The sequence below is a fragment of the Panulirus ornatus genome, chromosome 20 (assembly GCF_036320965.1).
Source record: "Panulirus ornatus isolate Po-2019 chromosome 20, ASM3632096v1, whole genome shotgun sequence".
NCBI lineage: Eukaryota > Metazoa > Arthropoda > Malacostraca > Decapoda > Palinuridae > Panulirus > Panulirus ornatus.
This window is the reverse complement of record NC_092243.1, coordinates 15,664,966-15,681,857: the sequence shown is the minus strand read 5'-3', so window position 1 is coordinate 15,681,857 and position 16,892 is coordinate 15,664,966. Positions and strand designations below refer to the sequence as shown.

General features: G+C 44.3%; 1 protein-coding gene across 10 annotated transcripts in view; it reads left to right on the top strand.

Moving 5' to 3' along the window:
• alpha-Catr (alpha-catenin related) overlaps window positions 1-16,892 on the top strand; it is a 975,683-nt gene that overhangs the window by 744,976 nt on the left and 213,815 nt on the right. For all 10 annotated transcript variants that reach the window (XR_011714220.1, XM_071674733.1, XM_071674732.1 and 7 more), the window contains one exon: window positions 1,603-1,743. Coding sequence is in view for 9 of the 10 variants with exons in the window: in XM_071674733.1 (XP_071530834.1) it covers window positions 1,603-1,743 (141 nt within the window). In the remaining variant the exon portion in view is untranslated. The remainder of the gene's footprint in view (window positions 1-1,602; window positions 1,744-16,892) is intronic.

The following is a 16,892-nucleotide window of genomic DNA, read 5'->3' as shown; positions in this document are numbered from 1 at the left end:
TGCAAGAGTTTTGGAAAGAGGGGCAAGTATGAAGTCTGTTGGGGATGAGAGAGCTTGGGAAGTGAGTCAGTTGTTGTTCGCTGTACCCTGGTGCTGTTCTTGAAACCAAGCTACTTTTTATGTTGACGACAGTTATCTTACCATACGTTACTTACGTCGTATTAACCAGTCAATTGGAGTATTGATACTAAGAATCTCATTTCAGAATCCATGTCTGCGCATAACTCTATCCATGTAGCACGGCCGCAAACCATTAAGAATGTTGGAAGTCAAACATTTCTCGAAAGCATACCATTGTTGTTTGAAGGATATGGTTCTCGACCACATTCTTAAAGGCTCCCAGAATGTTTGCGCCCCGGATGCCCACCTCTAATGATTGAACATTCGTTCCATGGTTCGCATCAGCTGAGAACTCAGTCCAGATATCTAAAAAACACGTGTAACTTCCTCAGTTTTTGTCCATTGAAACTATCAATAGATTGACCCAAATATACTTCCGATGAGACGAAGAAACCAGATTGCGGTAATGTGAACTTTAGTCTTAACTGGCCTTATACAGAGGTGAAAACTAGATAGAGTGAATTTCTCCATGAATCACCGCGATGACGTGCTTCATGATGAACAACAACTGAACTCATTACCAAGCTCTGTAGGTAAATGCAGTGTGGATGTATATATATAATTTATGGCATTTTTTCTTTTATTGCTATAAGCGGATAGAAAAGTATAATAAAAAATATATATATATATATATATATATATATATATATATATATATATATATATATATATATATATTATGTGCGTGTGTAAATAATCAAAAAGATACCTTTAGATTTTAACTTTAAACAGATGATATAGTAATGTCTAAAGATATAAAGAAAGATAATGTTAAAGAGCAAACTTGGATTTCAAATATTGATAATCCAAGCAGAGCCATCATCATTTGTATGTCTCAGGCTGTCTTCCTTATAATTCTAAGTTTTCCATCTCGCTCTGTGTCTCGCTTTCTGTTTATTGCTCATTTCCTATCAATATCATTCGTGCCTCTTACTTTACATTACTTTTCTTGTGTCTGCTGCTCTTCCACTTGTCCAAGAACATGATTTCTTACCTCATCTTCCTGTGTTTTGTCTTGCATGGATTCCGTTCCCACTAAACTCCCATCCTACAGTAGTCTTTTATAATTCAGTCCAGTTTTCACTATTTTCCTGTTTATCTTTCCTCCATGTGCTCCTCTCTCATGAAACCGTCTCTCTCTCTCTCTCTCTCTCTCTCTCTCTCTCTCTCTCTCTCTCTCTCTCTCTCTCTCTCTCTCTCTCTCTCTCTCTCTCTCTCATACTGTTATATCCCTTTCTGAAGCTCCAGCATCCCTTTAAATTCAAATTCTTCTCAGTCTCCAACTTCCCTTTTCTTTTCCCCGAGCGCCCGTTTTCTGTAGCTCCAAATGATTTCGCCTTTGTTACTACATTTCTGAATTTTCCGACCTCACCTGTCTTTCATTTTGGTGAGATTTTTGCTTCTAATTCTCCTCCAGCCGCCCCAACCGTTTCCCGTCACCATGTAAATTTATGACGATGATATTTCTCGTTCGCTCTGCAGGCGGTGGACACCATCTGTGAGCGGATGCAGGACTTTACGGATTCCGCCTACACGACCCACGAGCACAGGGAGAACATCCTCCTCCTCACAGACAGGATACGACTCCAGGTCAATCAGCTGTTACGTGTTGGTGTCAATCTGGTAGGTATCACTGACTCTCCTACTTTATCTTCATGTAATTTTAAGCTTTATCAATTATCCGTCTTGTGATTCTTTTATGTTATTTGATGTTATTTTTCGTAAACTTAGATTTTTTGATAAATCATCAGCTTTTCTGTCATATATATATATATATATATATATATATATATATATATATATATATATATATATATATATATATATATATTAGTTATTCATCTATTGATTTATTAAGTTCAGTTCCTTTTCCATCGGCTGGATGGAAGGGACGCATATGCACAAAATTAAGAAAAAGTAACGCGAGTGTAATGAAAAAACATCTTGTATGTCACCTGATGTTTGATAGCAAAGTCATCTTATCTCCATACTTTATACACGGAATAGAATATATCTTTATGATAATGAAATGCGCAGGATGGCAAGTCTTTATAAAGGTCAGCGTTGAGTTAGTAGACATATTTGTTTGAACATTTTGTTGTGAAAATTAAGAAAAAAATTATATATATAATAAATATGTTTTCCCTCCGACATTACACCAAATTCGATATCAAACCTCGCATAAAAGTTCGTGGTATCTGTTGAAGACTTTCTCAATATACTTCACAAGTGAAAATCGCATAAAAATCGTCGGTTTCTAAAAGTACGGAAACTGAAATATTCACCATTTTTTTTAAGACATTTACGAAATTAGTTTCTTGAAAACGTTTTTACCAGTCATGAATATATTTTCGGTATTGTGATGTGATAACGTATTGTATGGTTTCTTGACTGATGATTATTAAGAACTGATAGACATTAGGAGCCACATGATACATGCGTACGTACAATTACCCACAATAGGTGCGTTTTATGAGGTTTGTCATAATGTGTTTGTATCCGTACATCGTAGTATGTGGAACTAAATGGCCAGACAACATCCTCTTCATACTGGCTAGGCTGTGTTAAGCTAACGCTACTCTCTGAATGCTGATATTTCCTGTATGGTTACAGTTTGCATCAAGATTATCATATATAAAGTTATCGGCCTCTTATATGCAGTATGCTGGACTGTGGCGGTGTTTGCCAGGTGGTCTGACATAAGGAAACCTCGGGATGGAGAGAGAGGTCGGGGGAAGGGGGATTCCTATGATGCGAGTATGGTGTGGGGAGGGGGAGATGTTGCCAGTTAGTGAAAGTTATCCCGCCATCTTCCTTACTCGTACAAATATTGATATTTCTTGTTTGCTCAGAGTCATCATTCAGATTACAAGATTTAAGGTGATTGGCTGTAATGTGCTATCTGTTGGACGGTGTGGTGGTGCTTGCAAGGTGGTGTGGCGTAAGGAGACCGGGAGTGGTGGTGGGTGTTTCGTGTGCCGTTGTCGCTGGCAGGGGAGGGTGCACCAACATCCGGGTACCAACGCCACCACCACCATACTATCATGTTACGTAAGCAATGATCCATGATCTCTAATGTTGATGTTTCCTATCTGGTGTAACTGACATTCAGATTAACAAATGTAACGGTGTTATTCCCTTCCTGCTGTGTTTATATATGATCAAAGTTCACATGCTTGATGTCAACCTTGACGCAATCCTTGGAGCTTACAATTTAGAACTGAGGTGGTGCAATTTCATGAGGGGAAATGCGTTAGTTGGCTGCAACAATAATATGATATTATGATGGCTTAGGTAACAATGTAATCATTATACTTGACGTATCTTGACGTGGTGCGTGCTAGAAGGGTATATTTGGTGAAGTGGCAGCATTGGGGCTGCCCAGACCATGGAATTTGTATGAAAACCTGAGACGCTGTGTGAGTCTGAGTTGGAAGGATAATCTTGATGTAACCTATATTTGAGATGTGAATTCTGAGAAAGCCTCAAGGCGACATGATATACTTTCCAGTTTTGTTAGCGAGTAATGCTATCCTCGAAGCTTTGAATATTAATGTTGCATGACGACTCGCGGCTCTGAGCACATCCTCGCTACCACCATGACCACAACACCGCAGTCTCACTACACTGCTCTGTAGAGGCAGGGACGGACCACGCCACACTGCACTATAGAGGCAGGGACTTATCACGCCTCACTGCACTATAGAGGCAAGAACGGATCACACCACACCACTATAGAGGCACGGATGGATCACACCACGCTGCACCATAGAGGCAGGGACGTATCTTGCCTCGCTGCACTATAGAGGCAGGAACGGATCACACCACACCACTATAGAGGCACGGATGGATCACACCACGTGCACCATAGAGGCAGGGACGTATCACGCTACACCACTATAGAGGCAGGGACTTATCACGCCTCACTGCACTATAGGGGCAGGAACGGATCACACCACACTGCACCATAGAGGCAGGGACGTATCACGCTACACCACTATAGAGGCAGGGACTTATCACGCCTCATGCACTATAGAGGCAGGAACGGATCACACCACACCACTATAGAGGCACGGACGGATCACACCACGCTGCACCATAGAGGCAGGGACGTATCATGCCTCGCTGCACTATAGAGGCAGGGACTTATCACGCCACACTGCACCATAGAGGCAGGAACGGATCACACCACACCACTATAGAGGCACGGATGGATCACACCACGCTGCACCATAGAGGCAGGGACGTATCACGCTACACCACTATAGAGGCAGGGACTTATCACGCCTCACTGCACTATAGAGGCAGGAACGGATCACACCACACCACTATAGAGGCACGGATGGATCACACCACGCTGCACCATAGAGGCAGGGACGTATCACGCTACACCACTATAGAGGCAGGGACTTATCACGCCTCACTGCACTATAGAGGCAGGAACGGATCACACCACACCACTATAGAGGCACGGATGGATCACACCACGCTGCACCATAGAGGCAGGGACGTATCATGCCTCGCTGCACTATAGAGGCAGGAACGGATCACACCACACCACTATAGAGGCACGGATGGATCACACCACGCTGCACCATAGAGGCAGGGACGTATCATGCCTCGCTGCACTATAGAGGCAGGGACGGATCACACCACACTGCACTGTAGAGGCAGGGACGGATCACACCACACTGCACTGTAGAGGCAAGGACGGATCACGCCTCACTGCACGATAGAGGCAAGACGGATCACACCACACTGAACGATAGAGACAGGAACGGATCCAAGATTTTTGGAAGGAAGGAGCGGTGAAAGGGGGGTGGGGGGGGGGAGAGAGAGAGAGAGAGAGAGAGAGAGAGAGAGAGAGAGAGAGAGAGAGAGAGAGAGAGAGAGAGGCTAAAGTGGTCTGGGATACAAGTAAGCCAAGTCTAGCCAGGCTTACTGCCAGAGCCTGGGAAAATTTTTATGTTTTTCTTTACTGTGTACACAAGTGATGTTTGCCTCCCATCCTATTCATCATTAAAAGAAATTCTTTTCCAGAAACTACTGGAAAGGTTTGGGTCAGTAGTTACCACAAAGTTTGGCCAGTGCAACATGAACATATTTTGAACGTATGCACCTGAATTTACTAGTGAAAAAAAATATGTTGAGCTTGAATAGTTCCAACTACTGTATTCCCCTAGCACTTATGCAATCAGTGCCCGAACCACCTTAATTCCAACCATCACACCTGTACCCCGAGCACAAGGAATTTAGGAATGGTGAGGCTCACCCTTAGGATGTGTAACTGTTGGCGCGATGGTGAAGTCATGGAGAGAGAGAGAGAGAGAGAGAGAGAGAGAGAGAGAGAGAGAGAGAGAGAGAGAGAGAGAGAGAGAGAGAGAGATGGGGGGGAGAGGGTGAGGGAGTCCCCACTCCTTTTACCAGGTTCTCAATAACCCGTAAAAGTCAATTTCCGTCAATAGGGTTGGTGAAAGATATGAAGCATCCCTCTCTCTCAACGTCATACGAATACAAATACATTCCCATTAACTCCTTTTGCTCCACATTCATGCTCACACATCATACTCGTATAATACACTCGCTGATTTCAATCCATGTAGTTTTTCCTCCCAAACTCCCTGCCCCATGTAGTAATAAGCAATTTTCAGTGACGATTGTAACCAAAAAAATTCTTCGATTGATAGGATGGTTCCAGTCTCAGCGTTCCTCCTCTCCACTGTACCTGGTACTGAGAGGATGGATTAGCATTATTCGCAGTTGATCACTCTACTGCCACCGAAGATGTACATACTATGCTTGTTAGTTTGTAATGAATAAAATAAACCTCGTTTGATACACTTTGTAGTTAGCTTGTTAACGTTGACCGCTGGGCCAGTGTGGGTGTTTCATCCAGGCTAGCTAGGGTAGAGATGCTGTCACGAATAGGGTGGATCATATCAAACTTATGCGGAGGTGGTAGACCAAGTGATGACGTAGTTTGTTAATTATATCATTTTGTGACTCATTGTGTCAAGACCTGACGTTACACAGTCACTCGGTAAGACTTCCCTTCTAATAGCTTCGGGGGTGGACTTCCGACATATCACAATGTGTGTTATCGTTTTATTGGATTGTCTTTTGCTCATTCAAGGATCTTATACAGATAGATACATGAAGCTGCAGTAGACCAAATGATAGACTAGGCTTAACCTCTCCCAGCTCCCTCACGTATTGCTGATCCTCTTCACATGATGTTGTCACGAAGTAAATCAAAGGAATGGCTCACTCAGGCTGGTATAGCCAATGATGGCCTTTGGCGATAGAAGAGGTCAGCTCGTGTGCAGACGTTGTGTGGCTGTGATCTGCCGGTCAGTACACAGGAAAGAACCACTGAAGTCTTACACCTCATGACAAAACACCGTATTCTGTGATGTTTACTGTTTGGCAATTGTCATTTAAGACTAACCACATTCAGGATACCTCGACGACGTTTTGAGAATTGCAACTAGGTGCAGGTGGCAGCACTCACAACTCGGGACACGTTTCCCTAACTCAAACCATATCTCCTTCCTTCACCTCACCAACACTGCCCAATATTACCGCGCTTGATGGATCGGACGCTGTCAGTCGGCTATCGTCAACCAATACTCTCCCTAACTAAGACATTAATAAATGTTGATATAAGGTCTCATATGCCAGGCATTACAGGTGGAGCTGCAATATGGGTTGTTTGGTAGTTTTTCCCTAAAGCATAAAGGCATCCAATCACAGTTCATATGAGGTTTTAGACAGCCAATCAACACCAGAGCCGTTAATGGTTCCAGGCGGAACTGCTGCTCACCAGGCCTCCGGCACCTACAGACGCGTTACACGGAAGGTGGCCGGACGCTTTATTGAGTTGCCGACTATATGAATGAAACAATGCATTACGTGTGCTGTATGGTTGTCCTGTAAATGTGAAGGAGAAAATGTACCGTGCTATATGACCATAAACTGTACTGCAGCAGAGTTATATGAACGCCGGCTACAAGTTATAATGTGTTTGGGCTTCATGTAACAGGTTAGGACCAAAGTTGATATTAGGCATCTGAACTTCTGATCACATGACACGGCTGGTAGGAAGCATAACTGTTATATAATTGTTAATCTGAATGTCAGTTACACCAGATAGGAAGTATCAGCATCACAGATCATGGATCATTGCTTACTTAACATGATAGTATGGTGGTGGTGGCGTTGGTACCCGGATGTTGGTGCACCCTCCTCTCCCAGCCAGCGACTACGGCACAGAACTCCCTATCTCCTTACAGGCACCACCACCCTCCAGCAGATAGCACATTAGAGCCAATAACCGAATGTCTTATAACCATGATGTTGACTCTGAGCAGTATTTATAGAAGTAGGGAGATTTGCTCGCAATCACGATAGTATTGTGTTGGGATAACCTTCACTTAACTGGCAAACCATCTTACCCCTCCTCCCAGCGCGTGACACCCCCCTCCCGTACCGCTCACCCCCACCCCATCCCTCCACCTCGTGGTCTCCTTGTGTCACACCACCTCGCAAACACCGCCACAGTCCAGCATAGATAAGAGGCAATAACGTTTGGTTTGATAATGTTATTGAAAACATACAGGAAATATCACCATTCACACAGGAGAGTTGTTTGCTTAACACCTCAGCTTAGCCAGTATGTAGAGGTTGTCTGGTCTTTCAGTTCCATATTTTACGATGTATACAAACACACCGTTGCCACATCTCATGAAACGCGCCAACCAATCTACCAGGTAAAGATATGAGCAATGTACATACACATGATTCACATTAACTTGATCGCATGTAGCAGGATCCTGCCTGCGTCTTCTCTATATCAGGACAAGGATTTCATTATGTGGAGTTCCTGCTCCGACGGTCTCCTTAACAAGACTTTGAACAAGACACCGACCCTGGAGTAATTGTTCTCCGAGTGGCTCCTACTTTCTGAGAAGGACGGTGTTAGCCATAAGAGCCCCTGTATGAGTCGAGCGGCCGACGTGCCTCGCAGTTCGAGATCTCAAGTGTTTTTCTTTTGTCATCAGTGTACAATACATCGTACCAAACTCTTTATACAAGAGACTTTTGTCAGTTTTAGAAATTGTGCCATTGGCTGGAAGTAAATTTAAGATCGTATTTTTAGTTTTAAATGTCGTTCTTACTGAAACTTGGTGGTATTTCATTTTTCTTGATGATAGAGAGAAAAGTTTAGATGTTCTGTATATAGAGTGGGCCTTAAAGTTAACGATCTCAGTCCTGAGGGGCAGTTGAAGTTGAGGTCCCTAATGGCTTTGCAGTACATTTACTCCAGCATATATGACATCCTTCAAGGTATCAGTACTTTACTGGATGCAGAAATGATTTGAGAACAATGGAAAAGATCTCTTCGCCAAAGAACGTCCAGATTACATTTAATGTTACTTTTAAAAGATGTGAAAGTTGAATTTCGAACATGGTCCAGTAAAAGTAGGCATCCTGTCGCTGCCTCAACGCTCCAGCTAAAAATGGGGAATACATACGCCAAGGTCAGGTACATTGTTAGTAGAGTAGAAGGCATTAGAGGGGGGCCTCAGCCTGCAATTCATATAAAATATTTTTCATTTTCAGTGACTTGAAGATGTTATCTCTTTTTGTTATTCTTTCCATTGCAGGAATATTTGTTCAATAAACACGAGATTTGTAAGCAGATGCATGGTAAGATATATTAAACATTTGTAAAGATGTTATCCCAACTGTTATGGTGCTTCTGTCCATAACCTGGGTGTGGCCCAAGGAAGGTATACTCCATTGTGTGCTGGAGATGGTTTGTTTTGATGATATGTTCTTCTCATTTGCTCAGTGTGTAAGTAGATTTTAGCAATACTGTAGGATGACTGCAAGAGGTGGACTGGTATATAGATGGATGGAAGAGGTTATTAGGTGAAAATATAGATGGATAGATAAATGGATGGATGGATAGATAGATAAATAGGATGGATAGACATCTGTTGTGGGCATTTATCCAGTAATCCTGCAACTGTAGTAATTCATCTATATCGGTGTTTCGTCGTGTATTTAGTTTCTACATTTTATTCACTTAATTGCCCACTCATCTATCTGTCTAGTAAATCTCCATCTATCCCCATTCACTTCCGCTTTACAGTGAGTTTCCATTTGCCCCGTCAAGTTCATAAGTCGGTAGACTTTTTAAGAAGTACGTTGGCCAGTCGGTAGATTTCTAGATAGTGAAAACCTAGTTTGTAAGTCCGTGGACTATTTGGACGGTACAGTGTGGTTTAGGTAAATTCGTAGACAATTTCTTTAGCGAAGTGTAGGTTGGTAAATTCGTATGTTTTTCACGAAATATGGATCTTCCTAAGGTATTTAGATCTACAACTGAAATCTCTGTGTAGAAAATGATCCATATTTCATGCAAAGTATACGTACCTTTGAACCTCCACTTTGTTAACAGACGGTCTATGTGTAAAGTTTTTCCTTGTTTATCTGACGTGCGTTTTAATTCTATTAACTTTTATTTAGATATCTTCTAAGTCCGTAGATTTGTGGTTATGAACGCAGGTGGCAACACCATAGACTTTGTTACTGCAATATGGATTGTAAGATAAAATCGCATCTTATCCTCGACCTGAACATTGTTTGGGAGAGAGTGAAAATAGTACTGCCTCTCTGTGACTTTCCCTGAAACCTTCAGATTCTTACGTACCCGGTGCTGTATCTCCTTTAGTTCTCTCACGAACTCTGGTGCACTTTTCTGGCGCTCCCTTATCGGGCGATCGTCTGCTGAGGACTTCCAGCGGCAAGTGCGGCAAGTGCCTGGTCATAATCTTTGGCTGGCGTGTAGCCAGTGCACTTAAGCTGAGCAGATTGGTGTGACATCAGCTGGCCTAGTCAGTCCCACTCGTACTGTCCCGCTGTGCAGAACTTGGATATATATATTGCTATAGATCCAGCTGACCTTTTCCAGCTTGCCGTCACATTCGGGCGCTAAAGGGATCTTCCTTACACCCAACAGGTGCCATCACTCCCGGAAGACTGCATATTCAGAGTTCCCGTCCAGGTCCGAAAGCAGCATATCTGTCTGGGTATAGCCAGACGCTACCCTGATTAACCATCTGCCCTGCTGGAGTCCGTAGTGCCGCCTACTTACACTCATTCCACAGGCTGGTTGACCAATCCCGAGTTGCGCCTTGTTGGACAACCACCATACCTTCCGCAATCTTGGTCGTGCTTTCAGCGGCCATCTTTGATGTAGGGCCTGTGAGTGGCCTAGGGTCCGCGGGGGTGTTTCTTGCCGTCAGACTTTGACAATAGCTGCCCCTTCTTATATGTTGTCTTTAATCATCTCAACGTCGTGGACGTTAACCTTCCTTGACCTGGAACTTGTTTTACTGGAAGTGACAGACTCGAACTCCAATGGTATAGCTATAGGTTGGTTGGTCTATCCTCCTTGACCTCCACCTTGAGAGCCATACTGCCCAGGGCGTCTGTAAACTGGCCCCGCTGAATCACAGGCAACATTTCTGGCTACGGGGTCGGATAAGAGCCCCATGTGCCCCATCTCCCACATCCTGTGCAAACTTCTGCAACGCCTTCCCTCTTTTTCCTAACCCTGGTTCTAAACTTAGTCCGGACGACTTCGTTCTGGTAGGAGGCGCTATAACGTCTCTTTGATACCTCCGTCAAGGGCCTTCAACAGTGGCGCGCGCACCCCCTCCCCCCTTGGACAGCAGCGAAACCTTCCTGGTGAGTAGAATCACACGACAACGCAACATAATCTCTCTTTTTCTGACGACATGACTTATGGCTTTCCAATGTTCACCCTTTCAAACTCATGCTCAGGTGTGCGGCGCAGTCCGCCAGTGTCCAGTCCTTCGCTACCGACACCAGCTCAGACTGGACCAAATGCGCATCCTACGACGTCGTTCCGTCGAGCACCGTGTCCAGGTAAGGTTGGTACCTGGTGAAAATACGGACACCCCAGGATTCGTTATCCCTCCTCCCCAATACTGGCTACTGGTTGTTCAGCGTAGCTGTCATCTTGGTAGTCCCCGAGCCTTGGCTAGTCCGCTCTCATCCTTATCATTCTTGCTTCCATCATGGCTTTGTTCCGGGTCTATTCGACCAGTCGCTGGCCGTAAGCGCCGCCTTTCGTGTTGCAATTGCTTTGCCTCACCTTCCATGCAGTTCAGCCGCTCCGTTTTCTGGTCTAATCTTTCCACCTGCTGGTCGAGTTACTGGTCGTGCCAGTTCAGCTACTGCTTGTGCCGATCATCCCACTTCCAGTGGTAGTCGACCCGCTGCGTGCTATGGTCTACTCGTTCCTTCTGCTGCTCCAGCCGCTCTTGCAGCCGCCCAAGCTGCATCTGTAACTCCTGCTTCGCATTACCTAAGGTTTCTGCTTGTTGTCTTAATTAGTCCTGCGACTATTTCTATATTTCGGCTGCTAACTGCTATTTCAACTCCCCATCAGGCACTGCTTTATCTGAGTACGGGTGTTAGACATCTGATCCTGTCACTGGATCACGTTGTCACACATCTTTTGTTTATGAGTCACGTTGTCATAGATCTCCTGTTGTTGCTGGGTCAGGTTGTTACAGATCTCCTGTTGTTGCTGGGTCAGGTTGTTACAGATCTCCTGTTGTTGCTGGGCCAGGTTGTTACAGATCTCCTGTTGTTGCTGGGTCAGGTTGTTACAGATCTCCTGTTGTTGCTGGGTCAGGTTGTTACAGATCTCCTGTTGTTGCTGGGTCAGGTTGTTACAGCTCTCCTGTTATTGCTGGGTCAGGTTGTTACAGATCTCCTGTTGTTGCTGGATCAGGTTGTTACAGATCTCCTGTTGTTGCTGGGTCAGGTTGTCACAGATCTCCTGTTGTTGCTGGGTCAGGTTGTTACAGATCTCCTGTTGTTACTGGGTCAGGTTGTTACAGATCTCCTGTTGTTGCTGGGTCAGGTTGTCACAGATCTCCTGTTGTTGCTGGGTCAGGCTGTCACAGATCTCCTGTTGTTGCTGGGCCAGGTTGTCACGCATCTGTATCTGCTCCTGGGTCAGATTAGCATACTTCTTCTGTTGCTGGACTAGATTGTCACACATCTGCTACTGTTGCCGGGTCAAATTAGATATCTGCTAATGTTACTATTGCCGAATTTGTTGGATCAGCTAATCAGACATTTGTTTCAGCCTAGGCAGACTTAGAGATACGCCCGGCCTCCGCAGCTGAACATAATCCGTGTCTTCTAGTCCTGATCTGTGGTATGTATATATTTCTCTTGACGTACAGAAACCTGGGCTTCCATTAACCCCGCCCTCGTTATCACCAGTCGCTAAGTTGCTCACTCTCACTTTGGAATGTAGATCGTTGTTGCTGTAGTATAAGTATGTGGAGGTCGCTGTGAACTGCCCGTTGTACAATAGCGAAGAAGAATGGCTTTGTACAGTTCTGTTCAGCAGAGAAATCATTCACGGTTCTGATGCCAATACTGATTCCTTCTACTGACTACACTGTGTCTAGTTTGACACTGATTTCTACCCTGGCTACACTGACACATACACAAGGGCGCCGGTCCTCTCGCCTGGCAGCGCTCGCCTATACAGAGACTTGCTCCAGAACTCCGGAAGACGGCAGTGAAGAAGAATGATGCAACCTTACCCCAAGACCGAGCAACAGCTGGCAAGATGCCTGGAGTCGCCACAGTGTTACGATGTGTGGACCATTAGGTTAATGCGCGACGCCATCCCAAGTAACGAATTATAAATGTAAGCGGACTGGCCCAAATCCCTCTGGCGGGAGGGGAATGTAAGCATGACCGAATTTTTTGTGTTAGATCAAGAAAATGCCCGAATTTTGGATACTGAATCTAAATTATTCATTTATAGCGTAAAATGCATCAAACGGAATGCTCATTCTGGATATACGAAAACAACAGAAATTAAACTATACACATAAGTTACTAAATGGGAATAGTTAGATTTAAAACATCCGAAACTCAGGGAAAAAATAAGCAGTTCGTCCATTTCTCCTGCCGTAAGTCCCGATTACTTTGTATATGTAATCTTTAGTAGTCTTATTCGTAGAGATTCGTTCATTTTTTTGATAGTATCGCTGGTTCAACCATCTGGTCCCACTGTTGTGTGAGGATAGGTCTCCATGTGTCGTAGTGAAGGATCTCTTCTTCGCTCATGAAGCGGCTGGAGTTGATGCCGGGGTGGTCGCTGTCTGGTAGCGCACAGGCAGAAATTCATTCACTTCATCTTGAAATTCAACATAATGTCTACAACATCTGCCGCGGGTCAACGAATGTTCAGCCGTGGAGTTCTTCGTACTTTCTCTCTCGCCTTGTTGAAGGTCTTTGTCAACGCCATAAAAATCTAATACCACTTCCAACCTGTCACACTAAGGCAAGTCGTCTAGCACCATGTTCCCCAAAGTACACATAATGCCTTGGTCGTCACCTTAGACGCGAAACTTCATTTCACAGAGTACTTTGTCGAGGCTTCGGTACTAGTAGGTATTGATCCGATTATGTTCTGTCGGGGTGTAGTAGAGGCGCAGCGTGAGCTGGCTCGCCTGTGAACACTTGCAAGCGATGGGATGATCTCTTTCGTCGTGTTCTCCCAACTTCGGATGGAAATATGTAAATGCCGTCCCTTCCAGTCTTCCCCATACCTTATCCGCGAAGATCTGTGCTGTAGTCTGCAATCACTGGAAGTTAATGGGGAGATCCTCGTTTCTCCTGACGGTGATAACGTCCATGGTCTTTCCGTTCAGGTATTACCTGAGGCTGGTGGTAGTTCAGAAATCCACCCTCATGAGGAGCGTTTCAGACGACTTCAAAATCACAAACTGTATCCAGTTGTCCAGTGCTGTTGGCATACGTCCTTAGCCTCCCCTGCTGTTTTTGACATCTGCATGACACTATTGTTAATCTGTGGATTATAGTGAGGGAGCAGTGTGCTCATCATCTACCTCACTATCCTGGAACAGAGCGTGGAGTTTTGGACCTCGAGAAATTATAACGGGTTTGAATCGTCCCGAGCGCATTTCACAGTATCCTGCAGCACGAGGTTGAGGAGATGACAGTAATAATGCATATATGATGTTCGCCGTGAGGGCTCTTCCATTCAGGTCGATACTCCTTTATGAACGCCACTCAGACGCACCGTCGAAACTCTGGCCAACAATGTCCTCCAACTTCAGGCCAAATCCAGTGGTCATCTTGCTGTCATCGTGAATCCGTTCAATATGTCTTTTTAGTTTGACTGACCAGAATATATCTCAGGCGGTGCCACATAGCCGAGATTACACATCCATGATGATTCCGAACTGTCCGCTTATCAGCAAACGTTGATAATCCGCTCCACTACGAGACTGATGTAGGCCTTAGTGGCTAGGATTCGAGAAGAAATCTTATGTGAGCAGGGAGAGAGAGAGAGAGAGAGAGAGAGAGAGAGAGAGAGAGAGAGAGAGAGAGAGAGAGAGAGAGAGAGAGAGAGAGCAGCATCAGCAACACCGCAGTGCACGGGTAAGGATGGTTAAAGTAGTGACAACAAGAGTAGTGATAAGGCAAAAAGGCTTTTGATTCCACTCTTGCCAAGAAGGGTGTGGAATAAAAGCCATCCCGGATTTTTGAGCTGTATTCCATTCTGAGACAAATGAGAGCTATGTGAATACGAAGAAACTGCTCTCAGAAGAAAAAGAAAGTTTTCGGCATCTATACTACAGCTTCAGCTTTTCGGTAGCATATTGCGATATTCAGTGTATAGGAATTCCAGAATAAGGTAGAGGACATATTCATGTACAACGCATTATGTTGCTGGAGGATGAAATCCAGTGTATTGTAATTTGTTAAGAAATGAACAAGATTTAATGAGATGCAGATGGAAGCTTTTTTTTCTACTGATTGACCAAGTTACTGCTTCCCCATTCTTTGATCCTCTACACACTGGAATTAAGAGAGAGACATCTGCAGTGCGAGAAAAGAACGAATGTTTAAGGGAAGGTGAGCAAAAGTGATCTAAAATTTCCAGACGAGAATCATTGGTGCAAGAGTGAATAGGAACAGAGGATGAAGGAAGATCATTCATGGAGACGGTACTGAACCCTCTCATATCACTCTTGACGTGATAAAAATGAGAAGTCTCTCCATCAACGACTGCTGCGGTGAAACGACTAGTAAACAAAGCTATGCGTTAGAGAACAGAAGCAGAATAGCAGCCTACGGGAGGAAACTTAGAAACCAAAAGCTTTTTTGCCTCGTCCTGTCAAATGCTTCGATGCTGTGCCTCACAAATCGTTGGTCAGAGGACGAGGCATCTCTATATCACAGAAAACGTGGCCAGAGATGAGTACCTTAAAGCCAGTTGTGGTGCACTGGTCTTAATCACTGGTTAACATGGTCATATGTTCCCTGATTCAATCCCAGGTACGTTGTTTATATATATATATATATATATATATATATATATATATATATATATATATATATATATATATATATATATATATATTTTTTTTTTTTTTTTTTTTTTTTTTTTTTTTTACCTCGTCGCTGTCTCCCGCGGTTGCGAGGTAGCGCAAGGAAACAGACGAAAGAAATGGCCCAACCCCCCCATACACATGTACATACACACGTCCACACACGCAAATATACATACCTACACAGCTTTCCATGGTTTACCCCGGACGCTTCACATGCCTTGATTCAATCCACTGACAGCACGTCAACCCCTGTATACCACATCGCTCCAATTCACTCTATTCCTTGCCCTCCTTTCACCCTCCTGCATGTTCAGGCCCCGATCACACAAAATCCTTTTCACTCCATCTTTCCACCTCCAATTTGGTCTCCCTCTTCTCCTCGTTCCCTCCACCTCCGACACATATATCCTCTTGGTCAATCTTTCCTCACTCATTCTCTCCATGTGCCCAAACCATTTCAAAACACCCTCTTCTGCTCTCTCAACCACGCTCTTTTTATTTCCACACATCTCTCTTACCCTTACGTTACTTACTCGATCAAACCACCTCACACCACACATTGTCCTCAAACATCTCATTTCCAGCACATCCATCCTCCTGCGCACAACTCTATCCATAGCCCACGCCTCGCAACCATACAACATTGTTGGAACCACTATTCCTTCAAACATACCCATTTTTGCTTTCCGAGATAATGTTCTCGACTTCCACACATTTTTCAAGGCTCCCAAAATTTTCGCCCCCTCCCCCACCCTATGATCCACTTCCGCTTCCATGGTTCCATCCGCTGACAGATCCACTCCCAGATATCTAAAACACTTCACTTCCTCCAGCCTTTCTCCATTTAAACTCACCTCCCAATTGACTTGATCCTCAACCCTACTGTACCTAATAACCTTGCTCTTATTCACATTTACTCTTAACTTTCTTCTTCCACACACTTTACCAAACTCCGTCACCAGCTTCTGCAGTTTCTCACATGAATCCGCCACCAGCGCTGTATCATCAGCGAACAACAACTGACTCACTTCCCAAGCTCTCTCATCCCCAACAGACTTCATACTTGCCCCTCTTTCCAAGACTCTTGCATTTACCTCCCTAACAACCCCATCCATAAACAAATTAAACAACCATGGAGACATCACACACCCCTGCCGTAAACCTACATTCACTGAGAACCAATCACTTTCCTCTCTTCCTACACGTACACATGCCTTACATCCTCGATAAAAACTTTTCACTGCTTCTAACAACTTGCCTCCCACACCATATATTCTTAAT